This window comes from Alexandromys fortis, unplaced genomic scaffold (assembly GCF_014885135.2).
Source record: "Alexandromys fortis isolate MF-2015 unplaced genomic scaffold, M_Fortis_MF-2015_v1.1 scaffold_22, whole genome shotgun sequence".
NCBI classification, from domain to species: Eukaryota; Metazoa; Chordata; class Mammalia; order Rodentia; family Cricetidae; genus Alexandromys; species Alexandromys fortis.
This window is the reverse complement of record NW_026067900.1, coordinates 13,430,073-13,456,226: the sequence shown is the minus strand read 5'-3', so window position 1 is coordinate 13,456,226 and position 26,154 is coordinate 13,430,073. Positions and strand designations below refer to the sequence as shown.

The 26,154-nt window shown below is 36.7% G+C and overlaps 1 protein-coding gene across 3 annotated transcripts in view; it reads right to left on the bottom strand.

Moving 5' to 3' along the window:
- Senp6 (SUMO specific peptidase 6) overlaps positions 1-26,154 on the bottom strand; it is an 83,929-nt gene that overhangs the window by 11,554 nt on the left and 46,221 nt on the right. For all 3 annotated transcript variants that reach the window (XM_050126446.1, XM_050126451.1, XM_050126458.1), the window contains 11 exons: positions 22,590-22,977; positions 20,947-21,173; positions 14,061-14,228; positions 12,868-12,901; positions 12,127-12,321; positions 10,187-10,413; positions 8,733-8,842; positions 8,534-8,650; positions 7,051-7,170; positions 5,229-5,321; positions 405-829 (listed from right to left, as the gene is read on the bottom strand). In XM_050126446.1, the coding sequence (XP_049982403.1) occupies positions 405-829; positions 5,229-5,321; positions 7,051-7,170; positions 8,534-8,650; positions 8,733-8,842; positions 10,187-10,413; positions 12,127-12,321; positions 12,868-12,901; positions 14,061-14,228; positions 20,947-21,173; positions 22,590-22,977 (2,104 nt within the window). The remainder of the gene's footprint in view (positions 1-404; positions 830-5,228; positions 5,322-7,050; positions 7,171-8,533; positions 8,651-8,732; positions 8,843-10,186; positions 10,414-12,126; positions 12,322-12,867; positions 12,902-14,060; positions 14,229-20,946; positions 21,174-22,589; positions 22,978-26,154) is intronic.

The window sequence follows — 26,154 nt, the reverse complement described above, 5'->3', positions numbered from 1 at the left end:
TAATATCAAGCAGATAGAACTCAAGCGTAAGCATGAAATAACTTTTCATTTCTATGTACCGCAGGCAGGCAGTAGTATATAATAATTTTAGTGTATCTACAACCAGCTACACAAGAATTTTTCAGTGGTGACATAAGTTTCAGACTGGAGATGCTACTTCTACTTCTAGGGGTAAAGAGATAAGACTGCACAAGAGACACCAGGAGACTTCTGAGTAGTAAAAGATTCTAAATGTTGGTTGTCGTAGTGATTACATGACTGAGTACATCAATAAAACTTAAGCAACATAAAAATGAGTTAATGTTATCGTAAGTAAATTCTACTTCAGCAAACCTGATGAAAGAAAAGATGTAACTTTAACAATTCTACTTTGAACTCTGTTATTATAATACATCAGTACATACCTGGATGATGTATAGAATTTAAACATTCATCCTGTAGGCCATTCTCACTTTTAGCTCTATCAATAACTTCCTGGCATGAAGATTTTCCATCACTTGATTCTTCGTTTTCACTTACAGCATGGTTTTTTTTTTTCACACTACATTTCACACTGTATGTGTTTCTCCGATAACAAGGCTCACTTTCTTCCTGTCCAGCACTGGACTCAGTTACAGTTAAGCAATGCTTTCTGTTTAGCATCTTCTTAATCACAGGCTTGGCAGAAGAGTTCTGTGAACAACTGTCCATTTCACTGGCAGAAGAAACACAACTGTCCTCTGCAGCTGAACTTCTTTGCACAACTGCATTTTCATGGTAATGGGGGTTAGGTTCATATTTTGGTTTTTCCAAACCAGGGAAACAAACAACAGCCAAAAACCAGTGTGCACTGTAAAAACAAACAACACTACTAAACATATCATTGGAAAAGCTCATCACAGTTGTCCATAACTATCAATTGAAAATGCTGATTTTACAAATTTGTGAACAGGCACTGATCTTTTTAAAATTCCTATACTGTTTATAACCATTCTCACTTATTTTATTAGTGGTTAAAATACCATAATGACCACTAATTTTTTTGCTGCTGATTTTAGGATTATGAACCCTACATTCATTCTTGCAAACAATCTACTGAATCTTTGTGGAAAGAAAGATCCATTCAGATTTTTTTAAAATCATGTCTCTTTCTATTGTTTGGAAAGGCTTATTATAAAAAGTATATATCTAAATAATCCTTAGGCTTGTGCTACGTTGAAATGTAAATACATTATAAAAGCTCAATTTAGCAAGGAGTTTTAGCTATCAAGCACAAATTCATGATATCACTGTATTCAGTTATCACAGCTATCAACTGTATAGTCCACCAGAAAAAAGACATATAGTATAGCCTAAAAGTCATTAACAACTTTTATTTGCTAGCCAATGGACAAGCTGTAGATGAAAGAGTACTTATTAGCTGAGTACAATACCTGTCATGTAGTGGATGTCCAATAAATACCTTCTCAGAAGAAAACACTTTTACATCCACGGCTAGGGATCAAACCCAGGGCAAGTTAGGCAAGTACCCTACTACTGAGCTACATCTCTAACCTGAATACCACAGCGTCATTGGGTATCTCTTTTTCTTTTTCCATATGTATTAGATGACTCCAAGGTATTAGGAACAGCGCTCTCTCTTCACCTGACAACATTCAGTACAAAGGTAAAGACTGGTTTTGTTGTTAGTGCTAAAAGGGAAAATTGAGTCTGGTGTGGTTGTGCATGCCTGTAATCCCAGCACGAAGGAGGCAGAGGTAGAAGCAGGGTGTCTCTTATGAGTTTGAGGCCAGTCAGGTCTAAGAAGCAAGTCCTAGGCAAGCTACATAGTGAGACCTTATCTTAGATAGACAGATAGACACACACAACCACACACATACAACTCCTCTCTCCCCACCAAAAGACAAGATGGACAAATAATTCCTTTTTTTTTTTTTTTTTTTTTTTTTTAAATTTGTCGAGACAGGGTTTCTCTGTAGCTTTGGAGCCTATCCTGGAACTAGCTCTCGTAGACCAGGCTGGCCTCAAACTCAGAAAACCACCTGCCTCTCCCTCCCGAATTAAAGGCGTGTGCCGCCACTGCCTGGCTTTTCTTTCGTATTCTTAAAAATTAATTCTGTGTATACGATGGATTTAGGTCAGGTTAAAGCAGCAGAAATAGTATCTCATCATCCTCATTTCAATAATTAAAACATCCTAAGTTCCACCTCAGTTTTGGAAATGTTAAAATGTAGAAGAAAAGTGTGTTTCAAAAGCCAGTGCAACGCATGGTGGCCAAAGACTGCACTCTACCACTTGAGGAAGAAGAACCAAAGGTTCAAGGCCATCTCTAGCTACTCATCAAGTCTGAGGACAGCCCTAGACTATAGGAGATCTTGAAAATCAGTATTTAGGGTGTAATGTGTTAATTTCCAACCTACATTATTGTAACTGGCTTTACCTAAATCTGAAATCATAATAATATATGAGGCCACACATTTTTTGCTACATCACTAAAAACTAGGCAAAATGCTTCTCCTGACTTAAAGGGTTTTAAGTTTGTAGCTTTAAAAAAATAAAACAATAGCAACAACAACAACAAAAACAAACAAACAAAAAAAACAGGCTCTATCTATGTAGACCGGTTCTGGCCTACAACTCAGACACTCGCCTCTAGCCAAGTAACTATATAAACCATTGGTATGAGAAGAGGCTAAAATATAAAATAGGTAATTTTACTATGGCTGGATTAAATCCAAATTCTAGGTTTATGCTCTTTACCAAATACTGTAACAGTTTCTAACAAACAACTTAAAATAAGAAAGAAAAGAAAAAGAAAAAAACAGAAACAAAAAAACCCCAGCATCATGAAGTTACAGAAATGGCTCATTGACTAGAGCACTTACTACTCTGACAAAGGCCCCAGAATTTAGTTCCCAGCACCCACATGGCTGGCACCTTCCAAACATTTTTAACTCCAGTTAGGTGAACATACATGCAAGCAAGCACTTATACATGTTAAATAAAAACAAATCTTTAAAAACTAAACATCAGGCTGGGCATGGTGATGCATGTTTTTAATCCCAGCACTTAGAGGTGGAGGTAAGTAAATCTTTTTCAGTCCAAGGAGCCTGGCCTAAAGAACTAAGTGAGCCAGGGCTATATATATATATATATATAGTGAGACCCTATCTCAAAAAACAAAAAATTAACATCACTACGAAAATGAAGAAGATGACAAACCAATGGTGGCCTATCTAGTAACTGGCACACATAAAATATCTGTGGCTTTCATCTCTTAAAGAAATGAAAGTAAGATCTAGACATCTGCAGACTGTTCCCGTGGGTGTAGCCCTCTTGCAGAATCCTGTACTGGCCTGCGCCTCTGCTGGTTCTCTGCCACATATAAGATGACTGGAAGATCAACAGAAACCTCTATTGACAGCTACAGTGATTATAGTGGCTCTAAGCTAAATATGACTCTAATAGCACTTCAGTTGAACACTTTTGGTATTTCTTTCCTTCCTTATTTCTTTCTTTTCTTTTTTTTTGGGGGGGGGGGGGTGTTCGAGACAAGGTACTCTGCAGCTTTGGATCCTGTCCTGGAACTAGCTCTTGTAGACCAGGCTGGCCTTGAACTCCCAGCCGCCTGCCTCTGTCTCCCTTTTTTGCTGGAATTAAAGGCATGCGTCACCACCACACAGCTCACTTTTGTCATTTCTTACAAACAACTTTCCTCTTTTCTAAGAAGCTTGTGCTACTTTTTAAGGTTAAAAAACCTTTATTTCATGCAGAATAAATTTAAACTTGATTTTGAATTTTATTATGCTATGCATAATCATGCAGTCTTATATAAATTGTGCTTTACAGCTATAACTGATGCTTTGACTTAAAAAGGGCTGAGGTCTCCTAATAAAAACATTACACATGCAGGCATGAACAGTAGTGCTTGGAATAGAACTGCGGATCTTCCACAAACTAGCCAAGGAGCTTGCTACTAAGCTATACTTCTAGGCCTCAAAACATAGTATTTATCATCTGTTTTAAGAGGGAAGGATCTTAATACGTTATCTAAATTAAATTCAAATTCTTGTGTTGATGTGATCTTCGTGCCTAACCCTCCCAAGATGCCGTAAGATGTCAACATTTTAAAGAAAGGGTTTGCTTATTACAAAGTGAATTAATACACATTTGAAATTTACAATCTAATGTAACACAGCAAGGCTTATTACATATAAACAATCCTACACCATACTAATTTCAGTCACCATTTCTCCAATTATAAAGAGATAAAAGCGGCAAGCAAAGTAAGGCATGTCTTGATTTGTCTAAGCAGAGTACAAGAGTAAGTCATAGTCCATGCCATAAAACTAACACCTCTTTTGCCGAATAAGAATGGTACTTCTGCCGGGCTGTGGTGGCGCACGCCTTTAATCCCAGCATTCGGGAGGCAGAGGCAGGCGGATCTCTGGGAGTTCGAGGCCTGCCTGGTTTACAAGAGCTAGTTCCAGGACAGGCTCCAAAGCTACGGAGAAACCCTGTCTCGAAAAAAAAAAAAAAAAAAAAAAAAAAACACAAGAATGGTACTTCTTCGTTCACGCACACCACTTCTACCTCACTCTCCCCAGATCACATGGCCAAATACTTTCAAATGGGTTCTTGAAAGTAAAAGCAAACAAAGAAAGAAACACAAACTCTCAAATCTTAATCACATGAGAAAGCTGTACGATAGATATATCAATACTGCCATAGCCACAGGAGAACAGTAATGACATACCTGAGCATCTTTACCAAAGTACTTCCAAGACTGCTTATAATAGAATGGCTTTAGTTTGAGGAAATGGCATAAATTCATCCACTTTTCCTTTACTGTTAAATACGAGTGAATCTCAAATGAAAGATTCAGATTTTTCTATGTAACCCAATCACTTCTTCAAACAAGGCAATCTCGACACAAGCATCATTTTTAAAAATGACGTTCTTATACTTTATCCAATAAAATAGAATTAGAAGATGTCCAATATATTCTACAAAATTCTGTTGGGTATTTTTCCTCCAAGACAGGGTTTCACTCTGTAGCCCTGGCTGTCCAAGAACTTGCTCTGTAGAACAGACTGGCCTCAAACGCAGAGACCCACCTGCCTCTGCCTCCCAAGTGCTGGAATTAAAGGTGGACAGCTAAAAAAAAATTCTGTATCTTATGAGCCAACTGAGAACTGTGCTTACTTTCATAAAATAAGTATTTTTAATACATATAGAATTTTACTTACGCTTCATTAAGGGGTACAAAAATAAAATCCTTCTCAAAAATATCTACATGCCGGGTCCATGTTTTTACTCTCCCATGACGTTTTTGTTGTATTCTGTAAGAAAGAGACAATCACCTTCTAAAGTGTCATTGCAGCTACAGCTTCTGTGCAGTGTATAAACTACGACACTCAGCTGGAACACCTCAGTTTCACTTGATGTTTTAACAAGTTGAGGAAAGAACACAGTATCTTAAAATTGAAAAGATAGTTATTTTTCTTTTATGTGTATGAATGTTTTTGCCCATATGTAGAGGTATCACATGTGTGCCTGGTGAGCTCAAGTCAGTGGCGGGCATTGGAATCCCTAGAACTGGAGTAAGAGATGGCCATTAGGGGCAACTTGGTGCTAGGAACCAAATCCTACTCCTCTGCAAGGGCAGTAAGTGCCCTTAACTACTGAGCCATCATCCAGTCCCATGAACAGACTATCTTAGATGAAATCAGAAAGGGAAGACATGAAACCTCCTGACTGAATCTGCACGGAAGGGTACTGAGTTCATTTTACAATATTCTGGGGGAATTTCAGTGCTTCTCCTGGATGAATTTCTTTTGTCTCTACTATTTTACTGGTGCAGTATTGCTATTAGAAACTATACTGAGAAACTTATAAGAGCATAACTTAATGGTAAATGAAAGGGAGCATGTAAAACATGCACCGTTTATCAACAAACAAAGCAGCACCATAAGCTATGAACAATGTCAAAATCCATCTCAAGTCTATGATATAAAATTAGGAACTTTGTAAACAGTAGAAAATAGAATTTATATCTGGCATAGCAGCCCCAAATGAAGACACTTCAGTGTAGTTACAAGAAGATGTGCCAACTCTTGAATCTTTTGACCAATTAAAGCTAAGCATGAATACCATAACAATATAGAAAAGAAATGTAAAGAACTTAGAAGTGATAGCAGAACAGAATCTCTGTAACTATTTTGAGAAAAATCATTTTAAGAGCTTATTAAAAGTCAGATTAAGGGGTGAGGATGCATCCCAGTGGTAAAGAACATCTATTTGCCTAGCACAAGCAAGGTTCTGGCTCAGTGACTAGCCCACAAGAAGAACAAGAGAAAACAAAACAGATTCCGCTCAGCATCACCGAAGGAACTCTTAGATAACAATCTAAGAAACACAAATAAGTACTATTTGGGATCAACTATTCTAGACACTAGACCCACAACCTCTGAACTCTAGGTATTCTGTAACCATCAGAAAATAATCAAGGTTAACGTTTTAAAAGAATGAAACAGAAATGAATGGTATTGCTCAACAGAAGTAAAAGGATTTTTAAAAGTTATCCTTTAGAACTAGTGCAGTATTACTAAGGCAGCTGAGCATAAATCCATGAGAAAAACAACGTAACTGAGCTGGCATGATTTTCCTAGTGGCATACTCTAGAAACAAGCAAGTGACTACAGAGATCTGTGGGGCTTTTGCTGGGCTTTGTTTTCAAATATTATGGGCCCTTCATTTTGTATCCATGAATTCAACAAATTGAGGGTAGAAAATATGTTTGAGGGAAAGTATACCCATAAGACACATACAGACCCCTTTCCTTGTCATTACACACTGAAGAACACAGCCTAATATTTAATGTGCTACACTACAGTATGAATACGCTAGAAAGTATTTGAAACAATATATTTACGTCAAATGTAAATAATGCACCATTTCATCTACAGGACACAAATGTCTGTAAATTTGAGATCGCATGTGAGATATGGGGCACTAATAACTGTGATACTAAGGAATAACTACTGAATGAATTGTTAAGATTTGACTTACGATAGGTTAGTTGTCTCAGCATTTCTTCTCTCTCTCTGATTAAGGCGTTTATAGAAAAAAGAACTGAATATATGAATTCGGTCAGCATCTTCTTTCCTCAGTTTTTCAAGCACCAAGTATCTATTTTAAACAAAAACAGTTATCATATATAATGGCGTGGGATAATCTTAATTACTCTATAAAATTTAATTGGAAACTTAACTATAAACATGAGTCCTGAATAAAGTCAGGATTACAAACTAAATTTTTAGTATAATATAAAAACAAGATTATCCTATTTCAGCATGAATCACAAACAATAACGAAGATTATCAGGAGTCAGTTGGCAGAGTACTTGTTTAGCATGTATGAAGCCCTAAATTTATTCTCCAAACAGCACACAAGCAAGGTTTTAGGCTCCTTGCTGGGTCATGGCGGTAGTCCTGTAATCCCAGCAAGATCAGAAGCACAAGGTCATCCTTGGCTACACAGTAAGTTTGAGGTCAGCCTGGGATACATAAGACTCTGTTGCAAAGTAATAATATTATTAATACTAAAAAACCCACAATATTAAATACAGACTTAAAGGATTAAAAGTAAAAGGATGAAATGCTTGCCAAGAAAATTAAAAGAAATATCTCTGTCAACAAAGCAGACTCAAGAACAGGAGATCATGAATAAGAAAGAGTATCACATCATGATAAAGGTTAATTCTACAAGATATAAAAGCACATTTTCCTACCAATAGAGCTTCAAACTACAGATGGCTTTAAAGACAAGACAGCTGGAAATTTCAACAATCCTTTCTAATAATTTTATAGAACAATTAGACATAAAACCTGTAAGGATTTCTCATGCTAGCCAAGCATTTTTATCCAAGCCAAGTTGAGCTATAACCCCATCCAAAACATTAAAAATATGTTATTCATGCTTTATGTTTTGTGTGCACGTGAGTGCTGGCACCAATGGAGGCCAGAAGACAGATCCCTTGGAGCTGGAGTTACCTGTCTTTTCTCTCCCAAAGTATTAGGTGAATTCCACTACTAGGTTATTAAATCAATTTTGCATGTTTCAAAACACATTTTGAGTTATGAGATATACTGGAAATAAACTAGAAAACAATAGCCCAGACATAGAAGGATAAGTATTGCTTTGTTTCATGTATGTGGGCCTTTTCATTACACATACCAGAAAATACACACGATAAGTTAGTATTTATGAAAACTGTGCTGAATACCATCTTTACTGCCTCACATACACTGCTACTTCATTCAAGTCTTACAACCCTTTATTCTCATTTTTAGAATGTGGAAACAAAGGTACAATAAAGTACTTGAGTAGAAGATTATATTATATTGAGTAGAGGATATATAATATATAATATAAATTATATTATAGTAATAAAAATTCCAATCAAAACAGTATGACTTTCAAAGAGAAAGATTTAAAAAACACGCAATGGCAGAATATGTTTAAAGGTTCACTATTAAGTTAGCTAACTTACTTCAAATAAAAGTCGATAATAACATCATTTAAAAACTCTCCTTCACTTAGACAGTGCAGGTCCTCATTAGTAACAGAGATGCCTCCCTTAGCTGGAGGTGGTGGATACACTATCAATCTATAATAAAGGAAGAAGAAGGTATTACTAAACACAGAAACAGATATTTTTAAGTACTGCAAACATAAAAGAATTTTCTCACTTTTCTACAGGGCCAATGAAGATAGTGTGGCTCTCTCCGGTTTCTTCCTCATCATCAAAAAACTGCAATTCTTGTTTGCTTCTGAGCTGTATTTTAGATTCAAAGGACACCTGCAGAGAAAAATACCAATTTATGAAGTTAATTGGGATTTTTTTTTTTAAATAAAAAGAGCAAGGCAGAAAAGATGCCTCAATGGAAAATACACAGTACTCAGGAGATGTGGGTAGGCTCACTTGCAGGCTTCAAACAGCCTGGTCTTGAGAGCAGGCAGGGCTATACAGCAAGATCTTGCCCCAAAATATTGTGTGTGTGTGTGTGTGTGTGTGTGTGTGTGTGTGTGTGTGTGTGTATGATGACTCAGGACTGAGAAACGATAAAAAGCCAGTAATAGGACTACTTTCACTTTTAGCTTCCAGACAATATATAATAATGGCTTTCCAATTTCTTATTTCTACTATTTATATCCAATCAGTCTGGTAAGATTTGAAGAACCTCTGAAGTAAAACAAATCCCAAAGTTGTTTTTTCCTGATAGCAGTGGAAACCTACCTTAGTTCAAAGGCTAGACAGTCTGCAGGAAGTGGGGGCACAGGCACTGAGAACATACAGTTTAGTGAGCTTAAGAGTTACTCAAGGAAACCCTGAGTCCACGTCACCTGCTTAGTGGTTTTACCAACTGCAAAAGAGGCATGATTGGCCCTTCTCCCCTTCCCTGCCTCCCACTCCATGTATGAGGTCTAATTCATTTTCAAGACTGTGTCTTAGGGATGGATATACAGTTCATTGGAGATAAGGAATAATTTCCCAAGATAGCAATAAAAAGAAAAGTTTGTCAGGTGTGATGGTAGCCAGGTTGAGAGATTTATTCTCAATAAACTAAGCAAACTTCACAACTCAAAATTAGCAAAACCCAACAGCTATAGAAATGATACAGTTCTACCATGGCCTATGGTTCATGAAGCTTGAGAGTTTAACACTGAGGCATCTCTAGATGAGTGCATGCACTGTCTGACAAAGTCAGACTATATCCTTTACTTCATTCTGTTAAAACAATGTGACTATGCACAGGGACCTAAACCTCAGCTCCAGACACAGGGTTAACACTCTTATTTGGATGAGCAGTATCTGTATACATATGCTCAGAGTGCAGTACAGAGGAAAAAATGGGAGAAAAAGAAAAGAGTGTGGAAAGGAGCTAAAAGATTCCAAAACTTGTACCAAATGTTGTTTTAAAAATAAATTTAATTTTAAAATGGAACTTTTAAAGTTTAACATTAAAATGAGCAATATTAAAACATTTCATTTTAAAATTACTCATTATTATTGAGGGTGTGGCTCAATGGCAAGGTATCTGCCTAGCATATATAGAAGCCCTGGGTTTGATCCCCAGCATCACAAAAAACAAACAGAATTACCCATCATTTAAATTACTGTAAAATTTTTAAATATAATTACAGTTTTCACTTTGTTCTCTTTTTGCACACAATTTCCTTTGATGCTTTCTTCATAGCTTCTTGTACAGGCAACAAGTCTGCTATTGGCTTCTTCAAAAGGAATTTTCGCAAAAAAGTTGCAAACATTATTCTTTATACCAATGTCAGTAATGATACTTTCAAAGACCACATTTGCCTGAGGATCAAGGCCAGTTTGAAAAATTAAAATAATGTACTGTTCTTCTAAACCTGTAAAGAAATAAATATAACTATAAGGCTGAAAGAAAAAAATAAGTAATAAACAATTTTAGAGCATACCAACAAGTGATGGATATGGTGACTCGTGCCTTTAATTCCAGCACTTGTAAAGTGAAGGCAGGAGGATTGCCAAGAGTTTGTGGAAAGCCTGGGCTACACAGTGAATTCTCTCTCTCTCTCTCTCTCTCTGACAAAAGAAAAAAAAGTCAACAAGGGTAGGGGGTAATTCAGTCAGTAAAGTGCTTGTCATCCAAGCATGAGAAAGAACCTTGGTTGATTTCCAGACTCACAGAAAAAGTTGGGCGTGGTGGAACAGGCTTGTGATCCCAGTGTGGGGAGATTGAAGCAGGCAGATCTGTGGTTTGCACACCCACATGATAAGTCTCAGAGCAGTGAAAGACACTGTTTCAAAAGTTTCACAATACCTGAGGTTGACCTCAGGCTTTTACATCTGTGCATGCACATACATGTGCATTTGCACACACAAATAAGATAAATACCAACTAATTATTTCCTAGGTGATTACAAGTTCAGGAATACAATTCAAAACAAGTGTTTAACACATAGGGGACACACAATAAATACTAGAAAAATGAGCAGTGTTATCTAGAAATGTTAACTAAGTTATCAAAACAAAAAAGCCAGATCTAGCACTACCACATGAACAAGGCTATTAATAAATATAAGCAATCTGCTTCCTCTAAAACAGCAGTTCTCAACCAGAAGGTTATGATCCACACAGGGTCACATATCAGATATTTACACTATAATTCGTAACTAGCAAAATTAGTCATGAAGTAGTAATGAAATAATTTTATGGTTGGGGGGTCACAACACAAAACTATATTAAAGGGTGGCAGCATTAGGAAGGTTGAGAACCCACAGTTCTAAAAGGATTAAAACAAATTCATAATAATAAATAAATATCAATTAGCATTTCTACCAAGAATAATGAGGAAAATGCCAACCATGCAGTATTATCTCCAGAAGAGACCTGCAAAGCTGGTAGTCACTAATGTGTTGATTTCTACAGTTATATTAGCATTTACTCACTGCTAAGCTGAAGCTGCAATTAATGCTAAAATGTATTGACTTTTTTTGTAAGTTATTTTTATTGTGTGTATATGTGTTGTTTGCCTTCATGTATGTCATAGAGGACTTATGTTCCAGGTGCCCACAGAGGCCAGAAGAGGACATCACACCTCTTAGAACTGGAGTTACAGATAGTTGTGGGCTGTCATGTCAGTGCTGGGGAAAAATCCATACTCTGCAAAAGCACTAAGTGCTCCTGATCACTGAACCATCTCTCCAGCCCAAAATGTGCCTATCTGTAAAGAACTGCATCTAGTTAAAGGATAAAGACCTCTTCCATGCACTTCAAAACTTTCCTAGTTCCAGCTTTGTAGATGAACTTAACAGCAGTCACATCAGTTAAATACATTTTACTTAATGTTACAGACTTCAGATCTTTTGAGTTTTAACCCAATTTGCTAAATGGTTTAGCTAAATCTCGATTTTTTATCTTTGACCCTTCTACTTTCTGTGAGCTTTTCTGATACCAAATGAAATAAGTGATGACTGACCTAAAAACCACTGCTTCATCTTCTCAGGATGGACTGATAAAACCTTCCACTCCCCAAAACACTCCTATTCTGCAACTCAGCAGACCTTCTATCTTAGTTGTAATTTGTCTACAACACTTACTTGTTAACCTGTTCATTCCTTTACAATCATTCCAAGCTTTATCTTCTTTATTCACTTGCAGCTGCATGCTCAGCTTTTGATAAACTGATGGTATTGCCTGGAGGAACACTACTGGTAATTTCCGGACATTACACCATTCACATTTAGTTAGATCAGAGGTATTTAAAATAATCTCTACAGGATCACTATCTGGTCCTACAGGGAAAGAATGAAAAATGAAAAAAGAGTAAATTTTTAAGCTGGTACATCATAAATGGAGGAACTACAAGCTTAAAATTCATCATTTACCATACTCTATAAACTATGCTTAAGAACTTCAAGCTGGGCATGGTACCTTTAATCCCCAGCACTTGGGAGGCAGAGTCAGGTGGATCTCTGTGAGTGTGAGGCCAACCTGGTCTACAAAGTGAGTTTCAAAGACAGCTAGGGCTACACAGAGAAATCCTGTCTTGAAAAACAAAATAAACAAATAAATAATGACAACAACAAAAACAAATCTCACCAAACCAAAAAAAAAAGCAAAAGCAAAAAAACCCTTCATTTAAAAAACAATTTTTTTCTTCAAATAAAAAGGGGACTCTAAAGTATTAGACTTTGTTACACTGCAGAATGACACTACATAAAGACCTAAGCCCTTAATAAGATGTATTAATTTTTGAGTTCTACAAATATGTATTACTATAAAAAATGGATCAGTGGAGACATAAACTTTAGTGCACGTACAGATAAAAAATAACTTACCATCTAGCTGTATCTTGATTGCCTCTAAAGAAAACTTAAAAGAAAAAAAAAGACAAATTAGTGGTGATGTTAGACTTAAGGGAGATTATGCTCTGCATACTCTTAAAGGCATCAGCAGTCCATATGTGTACAAACGGCAGAGAAGCTGAGCCAGACACCATGTGCATTTTAAATCTAAGATCAAACAGCCTCCCCTCAAAAAGAAAAAAAATCTAAGATACTCTGAACTTTTATTAGAGAAGGTGACAGAATATTACAATGTTCATTAAGTTACTATTTCTACACATCTACATTATTCTTCATACATTACATTTTTACTTTTAAAAGGGCATAAAGAAGGGCAGCAGTCATTACTTCATCCTCAAATCCTTCAACATAAATTTTCTCAAAACAAAAACATTTTCCTACCAACTAAAACATCACCAGCACATCTAAGAAATCAAGACTAACATCTTCAACATAGTTTATCCTTAAATTTCCATAAATGTTCACAATTATTCACTGATCCTTGTTACTCTGTCACTATTATACAGCACATACACTGTGTCTACTTTACATTAGAAACTTGCCTCTCCAGTCTTTATCATATACATGGTTGTTATGTGAACTAAGTTATACAAAAATGCAATCTCCATATCCAGGTCATACATTTCCAGTATAAGTAGCAATGGGTAATGTGCTAAGAACCCACACTATCATACTGCAAGCGTCAGGCTGTCCCACCGTGATGGTAAGCGTATTCACTTGGCCTCAGCATTGTTTCCATAATTGTCCCCTTGCAACTAAATCTGAACAAAGATAGTGTGTGGATTATCTTTTACCCATTGACACTGCATCCTTGAATCGTTTTAATGGTTATAAAATGGCTTAATTTTAGCCAGGTGGTGATGGCACACACCTTTAAGCCCAGCATTCAGGAGGAAGAGGCAGGCCAGCCTGGTCTACAGAGTGAGTTCCAAGACTTGGCTCTCCTACAGTAAATTTAACACCAATTTACATTGTATCTGCATAACCACTAGTCTTTACTGGGTTACTAAGTATTTATATAATCTTAAAGCAATCCAAAATCTCTAAGTAGTTTTGATATTTGATTAACTTCAATAATTTAACAAACTTTAAATATTATTGATTAACCTTGTCAGTGGCATCTGAGTCTTGGTACTAGTAGAGCCACAGTTTGCAAAAGTACTTACAATTACAGGCTCTACCAATAGTCGGAAGTGCGTTCCAACTCGTATACTTCGGCAGTTTAAAATGACACTTCCAAAGTTTGGGGTAGGTGACAGTGACACAGAGTGAATTAAAGTTCCATAAGTGTTTATTTTGCGACGTTTTAGAGGTGTGCTGATGGGATTACCGAGCTGAAAAGGGAAAGAAAATTTGACACAGTAAGGTACTGTAAGAGAAGGCTGCAAACCAAACAGACATGCACAACACTACATGGACTGACTGTCCTTCCTCAGTGTGAGAGGAAATAGAAATTATGGCTATAATATAAATTTGCAGGTTATGAATTGTAATTCAAGCACAATAGTCAGGAATGAAACTCACAAATCACACTGGGTATGTTCAAAACAAGTCAAAATATCAACTAATGATTTTGCAAAAATTAGTAACTTCCTTAAGTTTCAGTTTCCTAAAATGAAAAGCACTGAGGGCTAAGGTTGCCTCTGTTCAGAAGAGTAAAGTCCCCAAGGCAGGTGATAGACAAGCTGTTGGATGAGTGCCAGTGATGAGTAATAGTGCTGGAACTGAAGACAAAGCGTCATTACTTAGACAGCAAGTAAGAGAATATTAATAGTTTAAAAAGGATATCTTAATATTCACTGGAACCACTGGTATGGTTCACTGGTATGGTATGAAACCACTCAGTAGGTAAAGGCAATTCTGCTCACCTGAGTTCAAATCCACACAACCTACACAGAAGAAAGAACCAATTCTGCTAGCTGTCCTCAAAGTTCGCACATGTATTGTGGCAAGTGAATACCCAAACATATTAAATAAATAAATGTTTAATAAAAACCAGAATTATTTCATACTCACAAATGCAAACAAATCACAATATGAACAATATTTTACATTTACAATTTCAATGAAAATTAACTGTGTTTATATATATAATCACATATACATTATCTGAATGTGTGATATCAGAAGTGTTTCAGATTTAGGAATATTTTTGCATACATTTTACTAGTTGAACATTCATAATCTCAAAGTCCCAAATCTAACCTAACTAAGTTTCGCTCTTTGGAGCACTTCAGACTCAAATTTTTCAAAACCTGCAATAACCATATTACCAAAGAATAAACAGGATCTGAACAAAAAATTTTTTAAAAATTCCAAACTAAACCAAACAACAAAAGCCAGGTACCCTATATGGACAGACAACAGTCCCATTATCATTCTGAGATACTTCTAGGGTCTGCCATAGAACAAAATACACATAAAGCAGTAAGTATACAAAGTCCCTCAAACACCACCCCAAGTTATCAGTGTAAGCAAAGTCAGAGTTTCAGGATATAAAATAAATCAATAAAATCAAGTGTTACCATATACCTATAGCCAATTATCTGAAATAAAAATAAAAGAAAGTAACAGCAGCTACAAGAAAATAAAACATCTAGACATAAATTTAGGCAAGGATGTTAATGTATCTATGAAAAAGAAACTGAAGACATACAAACAGAGGAAAAGGCATGGTAGGTCCGGGAAGAAGAATCAGTATCATTACAATATCCACACCAACCAAAAGATAGTTTCAGAGTTAATGCAAACTCTAAGTACCAATAAGATTTTTCGAAGATCTGGGAGGAAAAACAAAAGACAAAAACAAAAATCTAAAACAAATCTTGCCAGGCAGTTGTGGCGCACGCCTTTAATCCTGGCACTTGGGAGGCAGACGCAGGTGGATCTCTGTAAGTTAGAAGGCAACCTGGTCTACAAGAACTAGGTCCAGGAAAGGCTCCAAAATTACAGAAAAACCCTGCTTCAAAAAAAAAAAATCAAATAAATAAATAATAACAATTAAAAAAAAGGGGACTGGAGAGATGACTCAGAGGTTAAGAGCACTGACTGCTCTTCCAGAGGTCCTGAGTTCAATTCCCAGCAACCACATGGTGGCTCACAGCCATCTATAATGAGATCTAGTGCCCTCTTCTGGTATACAAGCATACATGGAAGGAATGTTGTATACATAAATAAATAAATCTTTAAAAAAAACAGACATTTATTAAAAAAAAAAAAGAATTAAAAAAAAATAAAACAAATCTTAACACTTTTATATTTTAACTTTTTGGCTTTTGACATGGGGTTTTTCTGTATAGCCTTTGATGTCCTGGAACTCACTCCGTAGACCAGATCTTTGTGTAGTCTTTGATGCCCTCATACTCAGACTCAGAGATTCACCTGCCTCTGCCTCCCGAAGGCTAGGATTAAAGGAGTGAGCCACCACCATCCTGCTGCAAATTTTAACACTTTATATGCAACTATGCAATAAAAAGGGGGGGGGATAGAAATCCCTGAATACTACAGTCATCTTGAGGAAAAAGAAAGCTATTATCTGACTTCAAAATATATTTCAAAACCATAGTTAATAAAAATGGAAAGGTAGTGAAATTAACACATACCAACAGGTCAACCAATAGACCAATGGAGTAGAATAAAAAACCTGGAAGTAATTAAATTCATGTTTTTACAGGCAAATATTTTTTTTTTTGCTTCTCCATTTTAGTTAATGAGTATGTATATGTATGCACATACGGGAAGGGGAAAGGGGAAAGCTTGAGAGATGGTTTTGATTACTGTACACTGGAAACTGATCTCTTGACGACTTATCTTAGTCTTTAACAAAGGAGCTATCATTTCAGCCCTTGTTTTTTTTTTGAGACTGGATCTTTGTATAGTCTTTGATGTCCTCATACTTAGGAACCTTTTGCCTCAACATCCCAAGTGCCCTGCTACAGATAACATATTTTTGACAGAGGTGCTAAGGATATACACTAGAGGAAGGACAATCTTTGTCAAGAAATGATGCAGAAATAATGTGGTATCAGGAGGAACAAAAATGAAACAGAGCTGGAGAAATGGTTCATAGGTTAAGAGCATTTGCTACTCTTCCAGAGGACCTGAGCACATGGTGTCTCACAACCATACAACTCCAGTTTCAGTGGGTATCAGGCAGCCAGTGATAAGCAGAATACATACAAGCAAAACCCCCATACAAACAAAAAAATTAAAATATATTTTAAAATTAATAATGAAAAAGACCCCCCTCTCCTTGTCCCCCCAGGGGCTAGAAAGATACATCAGGATAAGAGCACAAGCTGCTCTTCCAGAAGACCTGAGTTCAATTCCCAGCAACCACTAGGTGGCTCATAACTGCCCTCTTCTGGTGTGTGTAATCTTCTTTTGTTTGTTTTTGTTTCTGTATTTGAAGGTAGAATTTCTCAGTAGCTATGGAGCCTGTCCTTGAACTCACTCTGCAGACCAGGCTGGCCTCAAACTCACAGGGATTCGCCTGCCTCTGCCTCCTAAATACTGAAATTGAAGATGTGCGCCACCTTCAATCTGACACAAAGAGATCTTTAAAACAAAGCAAAACAAACCAACTCTAAAAGGATTAAAGCCTCAGCATAGAGCCAGCCACCCTGAACCTTACAGAAGAGAAAGTGGGAAATACACATGACTGATTTAGGAGCTCCTTCCACTCCTTCAGCCGGAATAGCTGCTGAGATAGCAGCCCATTGGAGCATGGTCTCTCTCTCTTTAAAAATGCTGCCACTGCCCTCCGCTCGCTCTGGCTTCCGGCTCCGCTTCCGGCGACTAGGCTCCCTTCCTGATTGCTTGGAGGGCTGTTGTCTAGGACGGTGATCTGTAAGTTTTTCCCGCTTAAATAAATAACCATTCTATTAATCATAATTCCAAAGTGGTGTGGGATTGTTTGTGACTTATGCCTTCACATGAATGCATTGGCACAGGAGACCACTTCCTAAATATAACCCCAGCAGCACAGACACTGAGAGAAACAATTAATAAATGGGACCTCCTGAAACTGAAAAGTTTCTGAAAAGCAAAGGACATGGATCTTGGTTTATTGATACAAATTTAAGGTCAATTCTGTTATATGTGTACTTCTGCTCTTGATTACGGTGTTGTGTTTGTGCAGTCATTTGAAAATGTAATGTATAATTAAGAAACATAGGTTAATAATCATCTATAATAGTCAAGTTGGTAGTCATGTTAGTTAGATTTTCTAGATAGACATATGTATTTTAGATGGATAGGTATTCTTCAAACCTTTCAAAGACTACAGAATATGGCATTTAAAATTTAGGACTTTTAATGACAATGAGACACATCAGCTCCAAGCAGCATCAATTACTTCAAAAGGAAGATGGGCACTGAAGAGACTCCTTATGGAGTTGATTAGCCATTTGGGCAAGAAACTGCTATTGCCTGTACTACTTGATGGCATGCTATGTGAAATGGACATGCAGGACCCACAGAGAGATGATTGCCTGAAGGTGAGAATGTTCTTCAGGGTTCCTGCTTCATGAAAGAGTCTGCTAGACATTCTGCAGGACACAGAAAAATGTGACTGATCAACTGCCAATATAGGAGGAACTGTCTTTGAAATTTCCTGCTTCATGGAAAAGATTACTGGATACTATGGACCTGTAGGGTGAAGATGGATGCCCCAACAGTAAAAAAGAAGAACTTTGGGTGACTGTCCAGGCAGTGGGCTGTCTCTGTCAATTCTAGAGTTTTGGAAGTTGCTTATAATACACTTCCTGTTTACTTAGGTAATATTATATTCTTTTAGAGTCTTTGATGGAGTTGAAGAATTTATAGTTTTCCTTAGTAATGATAAAAGATTAAGTAGATATAAATATTGTAACTGTAATTATTACTTGATATCTATTTTATTATATGTAAATTTACTATGTTGAAGATAAAGCCTTCCTTTTCATTTAAACAGAAAAGGGGAGGGGAGGTGATGTGGGATTCCTCTCTGTATGCTGTGAATATCATTGGTTAATAAAGGAACTGCTTTGGGCCTATAGAGGAACGGAGCTAGGCAGGAAAAACTAAACGGAATGCTGGGAGAAAGGAGTCAGAGTCAGAGAGAAGCCATGGAGTTGCTGGAGACTTTGCTGGTAGGCCAGGACCTCATGGTGATAGACAGATTAATGGAGATGAGTTAAATTAATATGTAAGAGTTAGCCAATAAGAAGCTAGAGCTAATGGGCCAAACAGTGGTTAAGTAATATAGTTTCTGTGTGATTATTCCGGGGCTAAGTAGCTGGGAACAAACTAGTGGCCTCCTTACTACACTAGTAAATAATTAAAATTTCATCTTCTTTAAGCAGCTCTTCCTTGGTAACTTATACTTTTTATTTGGTGGCTTACATCTGACAGCATGTCCAACTTATGCTCTGATGGCCGCATGTAACCAACAACACAGCTATGAGCACAATCTTAAACATTGTGAGACTTAAACAAACAACAGCAACTCAACTGTTCACGTCTCCAGCATGAACTTTGTAGTTTATCTCAGAGACTGTCACCTTATAGTGACCATCACCTTACATTGTCAAAAGGTTGGGCATATCTGATCCTTATTATTCTTTTTCTCTCCTCAGTTTTAGTTACTTAACATTTATCTATTTAATGGGGAGGGGCAGTGCTATGCTATGGTAGTCATGCACATGGAAGTCAGAGAACAATTTGTAGAAACAAGCTTAATCTTCTATCATGTAGGTCCTGGGAACTGAAATCAAATTATCAGGCTTGTTAGCAAGCACCTTTACTTGTAGAGCCATCTCGTCAGCCCTGTTCTCTCACTTTTAATAACACTTGATCTATTTCAATATAGTATACCACTTGGATTAAAAATATTCTATAAATCTTTTATTTACCTCACTTTACCTTTTTTCATATGAATGTTTTAAAATTTTAAAGAAAATTATAAACTATGGTAAGATGTAACTATATACTATGGAGACATACACTGAAATTAAAATAACTTCTAGACTATTAGGTTTTCTAAGAAATACACACACAGCCACATGCACGTATGCAAGCACTTCATCCCTAAAGTCTAAACTACCCCAAACCCTGTACCTTTCTAAGCTTCAACATTGTATACCTGAACTAAAGTGATGCGTTGCAGTAAAAAATGCAAGTGAAGATGGCTCTGTGGTTAAGAGCATGTACTGCTCTTCCAGAAGACCCAAAGTCAGGTCTCAGCACCCACATCAGGTTACTCACAACTGCTTGTAATTCCAGCTCCAAAGGATATGAGATCTGTGGCCTCTGCTGGTGCCTGCACTCATGTGCACATACACACACATATATAAATAAATAAAAATAAGAAAATTTACAAAAATAAAACTGAAATACTGTGCAAAACTCAACATTATCTGTACACTGTTACATGACAAATACAAATAATTCCCCTTTAGGCTTAGGTCCTACATCCAAATACCTAATTATATGCAAATATTCCAATTTTTAAAAAGCCGAAACTTAAAAACATTTCTGATCACAGACATAATGGAATAGAAACCCGTACTGACATCTTGTTAAAAATAATTCCTCTCTCTCTCCTCTCTCCTCTCTCCTCTCTCCTCTCTCCTCTCTCCTCTCTCCTCTCTCCTCTCTCCTCTCTCCTCTCTCTCTCTCTCTCTCTCTCTCTCTCTCTCTCTCGCTCTCGCTCTCGCTCTCGCTCTCGCTCTCTCAGGGTTTTTCTGTGTAGCCCTGCCTGCTTTGTAAACCAGGCTGGTCTCGAACTCTGAGATCTTCCAGCCTCTGTCTCCCAAGTGCTGGGGTTAAAGGTGTACACTACGACCACCATACTCATACCCCCCCACACATATAACTTTTTTTCCTTAGATTTTTAACTTAAGTTTTTGGTTAAATTGCAACTCATTTTGTATGTAGTTTAATGGTCTTCTAAAGGAATCTTTTAACAGTATTTGAACACAGATTTGTGACTAAGCCATCTTCTCCTGCTGTCATTAACAAATGACTCCTGAAAACCAGAGGGTACACCCCAAACGCAAGACCTGAATGTACCTGGTCCTTCATTCTTGCTTTTCTTGGTATGACAACTGTGTTTAACTCCGAATCTGCTGGGTTGCTTCTAGATTCCTGCTCTGTTCTGCAAATATTTGCATTTAGTGCAGCTTCTACTTTTCCCGTCGATGGCGCTGGGGAAGAACACGCGGAGTCTGCAGGCTGTGGAGATATGCTCTCTCTTCTGCTAGTCCTCTCATCATCATCGTCATCACTGGACAAAATGACTACAATCATAAAGAAAATCCAAAATTCACATTAAAGAAATTTTATATTTATATATTTATATTTATATTTCATTTTTGTCATTTACTTAACTGGAAACTGGTTTCAATATTGTATTACCCTTTGATTTCAATATTGATTTTTGTTGTAGAAATTTACTTGCAACTGTAAGAACAGGGACAATGTCTCGCTCACTGCTATATTCTAGGACCTAAAAAGGGGGGATGTGGGCATTAAAAATACTACATAATATCTTTAAAGTTTTCCAATGTTAAGGGTAAAAAGTTGGCTAAAGACACTCTGGTGAGACAGTTGCCTGTGAACTACTTACTCCGTTAATAAAGGGAGTGGGGTTTTCAAAAAGGCATGATGTATGAACTTACACAGCAGTAAGTTCATTGTAGCACCCCACATATACATGCGTAGTTAATACTGAGTAATGTACAATGCTCCAGATGGTCATCACTCCAGTAACATCCACTTACCCTTTGATTTTGCTATCTAGTTTCATAACAAATACTGGCCTTTTATTATTTAAGGTTGGATATTTGATTTAATTTCTCTCCCCTATGAAATCAGAGACAACAAGGGTATCTATTTCACAGGATTACTGCATAGATATATAAAATCCTATTATAGTGATTGGTACCTATAAACTTTTAAATTGTGTATGTACTTTCTTTAACATGGCTTTAAAATGCTTGCAAATTATCTTGCCTTGTGGTAAGAAAACTAATTTCCACTGAGTCCTTTTTATGTGTCAAATAAATTGAACTATGGTTACCTGTCATTTATATGCTATTTTATTTCTTCAAAATGCTAACAAAGGAGCTGGGGAAACAGTTTGGTTGGCAAACCCTTGCAAGCACCCAATACCTGAGTTTGATCCCAGAACCCTATGTAAGAAAGCTAAGCATGGTAATTTTTAGATTCAGCATTGGGAAAGAAGAGACAGGCTGACCCCTAAGGCTCACTGGCCAGTCAGGTTAGCCTATGCACCAAGTACATATCTATCTAGATAGTAGATACAGGCTATGTCAAAAAGATCAATAACTAGAATAAAGCAAAGACACTACTGTTTTTTTACTGACTATTTTAACATGAGGGGAATGGGAACAAAGTAAGTTACTACTCTCACAACTACATAGACAAGTTTGAATCACATGAGCCCCAAATGCTGAATATCTGCCACAAAAAGATACCTCTGGAAACTGTATTTCTCAAATACGCACATATTAAAACACAGACAATTAAAATATTGAATTGTTACTGAAGAATACAGTTAATACAGTGTGGTGGCACACACGTGGGCCCCAGAAGCATAGGAGCAAAGGTTGGCAACTCACTGAACTCAATGGAGCAGGCCCATGGGTTTCTGAGTCTCAGGAAGGGATAGAGGACAGGAAGACGGTACTTACTTGGATCATTCAGATCTGACAAGCTTGTCTTTCGTTCTTTCGGGTTTATGAATTTAGGTATTTTTCCTCCAGGTAGAATGACTTTTCCATTAGTCTGGATGTAATTATGTCTACTAGCATCACAAGTCACTAAAATATCTATTGGAATCTTCTCCACACTGTTACCATAAAACTTCTTGGCTGTTAATCCTGTGGTTTGTGACTTCTGTCCTCCAGAATTCTGATGAATTGACGTTCTTAGTAAAGGTCCAGTGGATTCATGCAAAGTTATAGCTTGTCTGCAATTTCTTTGCAAATCATTATGAAAAACAATACCACAACTTTGGCATTTGGTCTGATTTTCTTTTTCTTTTCCACATTTTGGGCAACATTCACGCTGTTCAGATACCTTATATTAAAAAAAGAAAAAAGAAAAGACTTTGGTATTTTAAGTTAGCATCAAAAAGCTCCTTTAAAAACTTTCCAAATGATGTTTTGTTTTTCCATCATCACTACCATGGCCTCCCTTAAGATTCTGAATGAGTCATGCTATTTGAGGGTTAGCAACAGAAGGCTAGAAAAAATTTCAGGGTCATTCTGTCTAACAGTTAGCTATGATAAGGTAATTTTCATCCTTAAGAATCAGAATGAAAAGAGCTAGGAGGCTGGGCGATGGTGGCGCACGCCTTTAATCCCAGCACTCGGGAGGCAGAGGCAGGCGGATCTCTGTGAGTTCGAGACCAGCCTGGTCTACAGAGCTAGTTCCAGGACAGGCTCCAAAGCCACAGAGAAACCCTGTCTCGAAAAACAAAACAAAACAAAAAAAAAAAAGCTAGGAAAGGAAAGGACACTGATTTGCATGCAATGGAGCCTAGGTTTGATTTTCAGTCCCACAAACAAAAAAGAAACACCCCAAGTGCTTGATTTCAATTTTACTTTCTACACTAAAGGTATATAAAACATACTTAGAAGAAAAGTACTTGGAAAGACAGCAGTTCCAGGTATTTTCTAGAAATATGATACTACAACATCGTAAGGAGATCCATACCTTTCATCAGCTAAGACACACACACACATCAAATTAACTGCAGCAATCAGAAACAAAACGCAATCAATGAACCGAATTAAACACTAAAGTTTTAATGATAGAAACTAGAGGTTAAGAATTCAGGGATTCAATGGTTAAGATAACAAACTTATATTCTCTTATAGAGAATCTGAGCTCAGTTCCCATGTGGCTCAAAATAAGACTATAAAGTCCAGCTCCATGAAGATCGGACACCTCTGGCTTCTGAGGGCACCTGTACCCACAAGTACATACACACAAACACATATGCAAAATTAAAAATATCAAAAATAAAAATAATTGCAAGCGGAGAATGGTGACATACACCTGTAAGCACAGCACTTGCAAGGCTGAGGAAGAGTGAAGTGAAGGGCAGTCTGAATTGCACAGTGAGACAACAGACAAGCATGTACATACACATGCACCACCAGCAAATGCAGCTGAGGATAAAGCTTACCCCTAGTTTGTATCTACTGCACCATGGAAACCCAAATCCAAATGAAACTATTAAAAATGAATTGCAAAATGAAACACTATCTAGTTTTCCTAAGGTATATATAACACTCCCTTTCTTCACTTCATTATTTCTGACTTTCTGAGAAAAGGTTTCACCGAGAAGCACCAGCTGCCTTGGAAGTCACTGTATAGATCACATTGATCTTGTACTTGGGGCAATCCTCCTGCCTCTCTCTGCCTGATGAGTGATGGGACTATAGACTTGTACAGCTTAAAGTTTTACTTGTTTACATAAAGTAAAAATTTTCATGATAATTCTTTATGAAAACAAAACTTGATTAAAACCTAATTTTGTTTCATTTAACTGGTCATTAAAAAACCTTGCAAAGTTAAATAAGTTCAAATTACAGAGTTAGTGGAGTAAATTGATACTAAGATTCTTTCAGCATGAAGTTTAATCCTCAAAACTCCAACAACAGTACAAATCTAATATTGCATACTATGTCCCAGACTCTATACATGAAAAAAAAAAAAACTTAATTAAAACAAGCCTGTCTCAAACAATGACATTCTTACTATGTATCCAAAACATGTTCAATTACATTAAATTCAAAGATCCTTCCCTTCCTTCCTCCTTCCTTCCTGTTTTCTTAAAAGCAAGCAGTGTTGAGTCTTACAGTCTTAAATGGAAAGATAAACCACTAATCTTGTTTGTTAATTAAAGATTACAAAAGACCGTGTCCAATTTTTCCACTCTCTAAGGGGAAATGGGATCAACTGGCACAAAAGTAGAGTCAAAAAGGTCTTTAGGTTTCATAAAGCAGTTCTGAAGCAGTTTAAACTCTGAGCTGGCAGCCAGGGGAGGAATGATATGGTGATGAGAAGGAGCATCCCCCTTCCCCCTTTCTCCTTTTAGGAGACACTAGCATGGTCTCAGCCAACTTTAGCTGGCAAGCAAGGAGACTGATCAATGAGAAAACTGAGTAAATACTTAAAATATTCAGTAGGGATGAGAGTTGGCCAAAATGACTGACAATCCTACAAAGGGCAAAAGATAAACAATGAAATAAACTGTGCTTTCGTATCCAGACACCCAGACCCAAATAATCACATGAAAACTACATTAATTAGAACACTGTTTGGTCAATGGCTCAGGTATATTCCTAGTTAGCTCTTACATCTTAAATTAATTTCTATTATTTTATATTTTACCACGAGGCTCATATTTGCTACCTCACAGCTTGCTTCTTGGGTGGCTACATTGTGTCTGCCTGATTCTGCCTTCCTTCTCCCTGCATTTAGTTTAGTTTATATTCTGCCGTGCCAAGGCCAAAGAAGCTTATTATCATCCAATGATAATGAAACATATTCATAGCATACAGAGAGGAATCCCACATCTTCTCCCCATTTCTGTCTAAATTAGAAGCAAAGTTTTAACTTTAACATAGTAAAATAACATATAACAAAATAGGTATCAAGCAAGAATTACAATTACAATATTTAATCTATTTATATCTGGCAAAATTAAAGAAAATATTCTATCATCTATTTTATCTTTGTGAGTCTAAAGTTCAACATCTAATTTATCTTTTATCATAACTAAGGAAATATTTGTCTTCAAGTCCATCAAAGACCCCAGAAAAATATAATATTACCTAAGTATTCAGGAAGTGCATTGTAAGCAAGTTCCAAAACTCTAGAACTGACTTTTCTATAACAAGTTCCATAAATTCCATAACAAGTTTCTTCTATGGCCATCAACCTCTTAAATAACTGGTACTGCCAGAAGCAGATGAGTCTCACTGTCAAGAAAAGTCTTAAATTCTTAAAAACTTTTAAATTCTGTAGGTCTTTGATGTATTGAAGATTATCTAACTGAAATATATCTCTGTATATCTAGAAAATCTAACTATCATGACTACAAGATTGACTATTATGAATGACTATTAATCTATAATTTTTAATCATACATTACATTTTAAATGAGCTGTATAAACATAATACCGTAAAGGAGTAGAAATATACATATAACAAAATTGACCTTAATTTTTATCAATAAACTGA